At 38.6% G+C, this 4,439-nt stretch overlaps 1 protein-coding gene across 4 annotated transcripts; it reads right to left on the bottom strand.

Annotated features, from left to right (window-relative positions):
• LOC110095564 (probably inactive leucine-rich repeat receptor-like protein kinase At5g48380) lies at nucleotides 1-3,915 on the bottom strand. 4 transcript variants are annotated; one of them, XM_020821161.2, is made up of 3 exons: nucleotides 3,722-3,915; nucleotides 1,383-2,318; nucleotides 1-1,297 (listed from the first exon to the last, which is right to left on the bottom strand). In XM_020821161.2, exons 2-3 carry the CDS (start codon nucleotides 2,208-2,210, stop codon nucleotides 299-301), a joined length of 1,827 nt encoding a protein of 608 aa, XP_020676820.1. In that variant the 5' UTR covers nucleotides 2,211-2,318; nucleotides 3,722-3,915; the 3' UTR covers nucleotides 1-298. The 4 variants fall into 4 exon arrangements, with proteins under 4 accessions (XP_020676820.1, XP_020676819.1, XP_020676818.1 ...); XM_020821160.2 differs by having other exon boundaries at nucleotides 1,383-2,314; nucleotides 3,693-3,915; XM_020821159.2 differs by having other exon boundaries at nucleotides 3,693-3,915.
• Between the last annotated feature and the right edge of the window lie 524 nt (nucleotides 3,916-4,439).

Below are 4,439 nucleotides of genomic sequence, written 5' to 3' on the forward strand. Positions count from 1 at the left end.
TGGGTACCAATTTCCTTCTCAATATTAAGATATCAAGCATAAAATACACAGGTATCCAGTCAACAGCATGGAAATATGCTCAAACAACTGCCTACTTGACAAAGTGTGTACATAACTAAAAAACTATTTCTTAGAACGCTCTTGCCTGTCACCTCTGTGCTACATGCAGAAGTGGAAGGTTCAAATAAACAGGAGAGCCAGCAAGAAGATCAACAAATAACCCTCAAGTGATAAATTGGACCTTCACTGTTCCTATAGAGCCACAATGGCTTTCATGGATAGAGTCTAATAAGCTCCCTCACTGTGCGACAATAAGCTCATCGAGATCACCATCAGTACTTGGCAGCAGCATTGGTAAATCATCATCAGTAGTAAATTGGTATTTCTCACCAATAGCTCTAAGAAGTTGGTAAACTTCAAACATTGTAGGCCTCTCCTTGGGCACTGAAAGAGCACACGAGCAAGCAACTTTTAGCACCTGAAGAAGCTCATTGTCATATCCCTTCCCAATCAAAGATTTATCAATCGCATCTTGAAGAAGGGAGCTGTTTGAAAGATAGCTTATCCAGTCCACCAAGCTTCCTTTGAAGCTGTCAGGTGCAATTGATACGTTGGTAGGTCTTTCACCAGTGACCAATTCAAGCAAGACTACTCCATAGCTATAAACATCACCTTTTGGAGTGGCAGTCAGAGTGCGTCCATATTCAGGAGCCACATAGCCCAGGTCGCCAAACTCACCATTGACAAATGTGCTAAGATGTGTATCAACTGGATTCATGAGTCTTGCAAGTCCGAAATCCGATATCTTCGGTTCGAAATCATGATCGAGGAGAATGCATTTTGAACTGATATTTCGATGAAGAATCCGGGGATTGCAACTATGGTGAAGCCATGCCAGGCCTTTTGCAGCTCCAATGCTGATTTTTAGCCTAAGTGGCCAACCCAAAACATGTCTTACTTCAGCGTCAGTTGGATGCAACGAGTCATAGAGATTACCGTTGGGCATGTGTTTATACACCAGCAACCTCTCTTTCTTTGCTATACAAAATCCTAACAGGGGAACCAAGTTGCTATGCCGCACAGCACCCAAGGTATTCATCTCAGCTATGAATTGAGTCTCAGAATGCTGAGAGTCTTGCAGTCTCTTGACTGCAAAAGTAGAACCATCAGGGAGAATTGCTCTGTACATAGTACCAGTCCTCCCAGTTCCAATGATGCTTTCCACATTGAAGTCATTAGTTGCTTCCATAAGACTGCTGAGCTTCATTTTCGAAATTGACTTCTCAAAACCAGAAACCTGAATCATTAACCATGAATTCAAAATAGTTGATCATTGCTTGATAAATGAAGGAAAAGAGATAAAAATATACGGTCCAGAATACCTTGGTTCCTCTGACTCCCTTCAAATGCTTCGCCCACATGTTATCTAACAGTACTTTTTTCTTCTTCTTGACAGTATCTTTGCGCAAGCAAAAGTATATAACAACTCCAACGATTAGGAGGGTTACACTGATACCAGCTACAACACAGCCAATAATGACACTAGTTTTGTCCTTCTTCGCAGGTCCTTGACACGCCGCCAATGGTGCCCCACAAAGCCCCGGATTGCCTGCAAAGCTAAAAGCTGTCATTGAAAAGTTGAATTGAGGGATAGGTCCAGACAACTGATTTTCAGCAACATTGAGGCTTGTCAGACGACCAAGAATTGTCATTTGCCATGGAATAGAACCACTAAGATGATTGTGTTGAAGGTTAATAACATTCAGAAAGCTACAATTTGAAATACCGATGGGGATTTCCCCACTGAAAATGTTGAATGAAAGATCCAGGTTCGTCACAAAGGGTATCTTCTTGGAAATATCAGCAGGTAGGGGTCCAGTTAAATTGTTGTTAGACAAATCTATTCCAGTTATGCTTGTACAGTTCTCAAGCCCTGATGGAAATTCACCTTCAAGACCCATGTTCGCAAGACGCAGGTTAAGGACCTTGTTTTCACCTGGATTCCAGCATTCCACACCAGTAAAAGGGCATATAAATCCATCAGTTGTGTTGTCGAATTTCCAAGAATTTGCCAGAATACCACCAGGGTCTTTTAGAGTCTGCTTTATGGATTTCAAGCATTCCACATCCAGCTGGGATGAATAGTTTCTGCTGCTCAACAGCATCAACAACAAGATTTGAAAGAGGCTAACATAGCTTCTATTTTCCATAAGCAAAAACAGTGAATGCAAAGTAAACTGCTGTCCCTAAACCCTAAACTGTAAGGAATCCACTATTCTCTGATATAATTATCCAAGTTATACCAAGTTGATATCTACCTACATCAGAAGTTGGGACAAGTTAGCACTACAAATCAACTTATTCCACGTACATTCTAAAATCTAGTTGAATTCTAGGACAAAAACACCACCATTGAAACAAGAACATAAGACACGTCATATTTGCAATGGTACAGGGTAAAAGTAGACTGGTTTGCACAGGAAATCTTGAATAATCAAATCTGCTTTATATTATCCGTAATGGCATACAACACAATAAAGCTACTCATCTGATTATGCAAGGAAAACAAGAAGAACGTAGACCTGGAGTATGGATATGTCATCTCCATTTTAATACAAGAGTAAAGCATTAAGTTAGGAAAGTTGGGGTATTAGATTTGACTTATGTTAAGAAAGGTAGAGGTAGACCTAAAAGATTTGGTTAGAAAATATTAGAAATGATATTTCTTTATTAGATTTAAATAAGAATTTGACTTTTAACAGGACATAATGGTGAAAAAGGATTCATGTAGCCGACCCCACGTAGTGGGACAAAGGCTTGATGTTGTTGTTGTTGTAGTAAAGCATTCGAATCACAGAATAGGTTCTCTAAAATGCATATTAGAATTCAAATTTGATTCATAAAATCATAACATATTGCATGTGAGAGATAGTTGATGAGAATGAAACCTCTGGTTAAAAAATGAGAATTCTCACAATCCTAAGCAAGAAAATAAGCATGACATTATATTTGAAAAATCAAGCACATGAAGATTATTGTAGCAAAGTAGAAAATACAAAACTATGTTAAAATCACTGTCAAGCACAATTCTTTGCTCGCACATAAAAACCCTTCCACTTTTAACTGTAAATGATCAAATCTAAAGTTTCAGAATTCATTATAATACATGACAGAATAAGAACCAATACACAGCTTTGCACACAATCTTCTTACTTTAAGCACACCAAATAATTATTCAAGAAATTCAATACACGCATAGATATGAGCAAAAACAGCTTGTTGGAAAGAAGAGTAAACCCCTATGAAAATGAAAAGCTCAATATTCATGGAAACTCAGTAAAAATACAACTCCTACTCCCAAAAGAACCAACCAAAACCAAGAAAGTGGATTAAAGAGTGTTTCTTCTTTGAAATCTTTTTATCACGATAACATAAGTCCAGCAGACCCAATTCAGAATCCCGCTGGAGCAAAATTAGGTAAAACAAGCTAAAGAGTTGAGTCCAAGGTTAAATTTTTTGATGATTCACACCAGCATAGCCGCACACACCAAAACAAAAAAAAAAAAACTTTCCTGAGGCAAACACTGGTTACCCTTAAAAATCCCAATTTTACACGACCTCATCAATCTCAGCACGATCTAACACCAAAATTAAGAAAAGCAATAAAAGAAAATCTAGAATTTATCATTAACCGGCAAGCTCCGTAGTGAAGCATACGAACTGCAGCAAATTTGGCCTCCGAAGCCCTAACCCTAGCTGAAAAGTCATTCTCCCTTAAGAGAAGGAAAAGGGATCTCAGGAAAAGGCGGGTCGCCGATGCGATTCTCAACGCGGCATTCAACGAAGACTCTGAAGACCCTGATGGGGAAGCCATCGCTTCCTCGAATTTCCACCAGGCGCAATAAATTAATGGAAAAACCAAGAAAGGTTCATAGGCGTTCACAACTAACAGTAACAATATTATTGATTTACGGTAATGCCGTCACATCGAGAAGAAAGTAAGACATTCTTGATTAAAGTAATAATGCGTTTGGCCACTGTAAACAGTCAGGAAAGTGATTTCAGGTCTTCAGAATTTTAATTAGAAGTAAACTGTAAGAGTGGTGATTCAAGCACTGAATAATTTAATAATTAATTAACATTTGAAAATATTAGTGGTTGATTACAAGGCAAATAATACAGTGTAAAGTATTCTAAATATAATGCCGAGTATTCTAATTCATTTTTTGCATAAATTTATTCAATTTTGAGGTAAAGCTAAATTGTCATAATTCTTACCGGCCATTACCTGTCTGCTGCCAACCATAACCTGTTGCCCACCGTTGTCGCTAGCTATCATAGTCAGTGTTGAGCATCGCTTGCTCCGGTCATTTGCCCTTGCCACTTGCCGTTGGCCTCAATCGGCCAACCACCATCATTTAGAACTTTACATTGCAGTC

This window comes from Dendrobium catenatum, unplaced genomic scaffold, assembly GCF_001605985.2.
Source record: "Dendrobium catenatum unplaced genomic scaffold, ASM160598v2 fragScaff_scaffold_1125, whole genome shotgun sequence".
Classification (NCBI taxonomy): Eukaryota; Viridiplantae; Streptophyta; class Magnoliopsida; order Asparagales; family Orchidaceae; genus Dendrobium; species Dendrobium catenatum.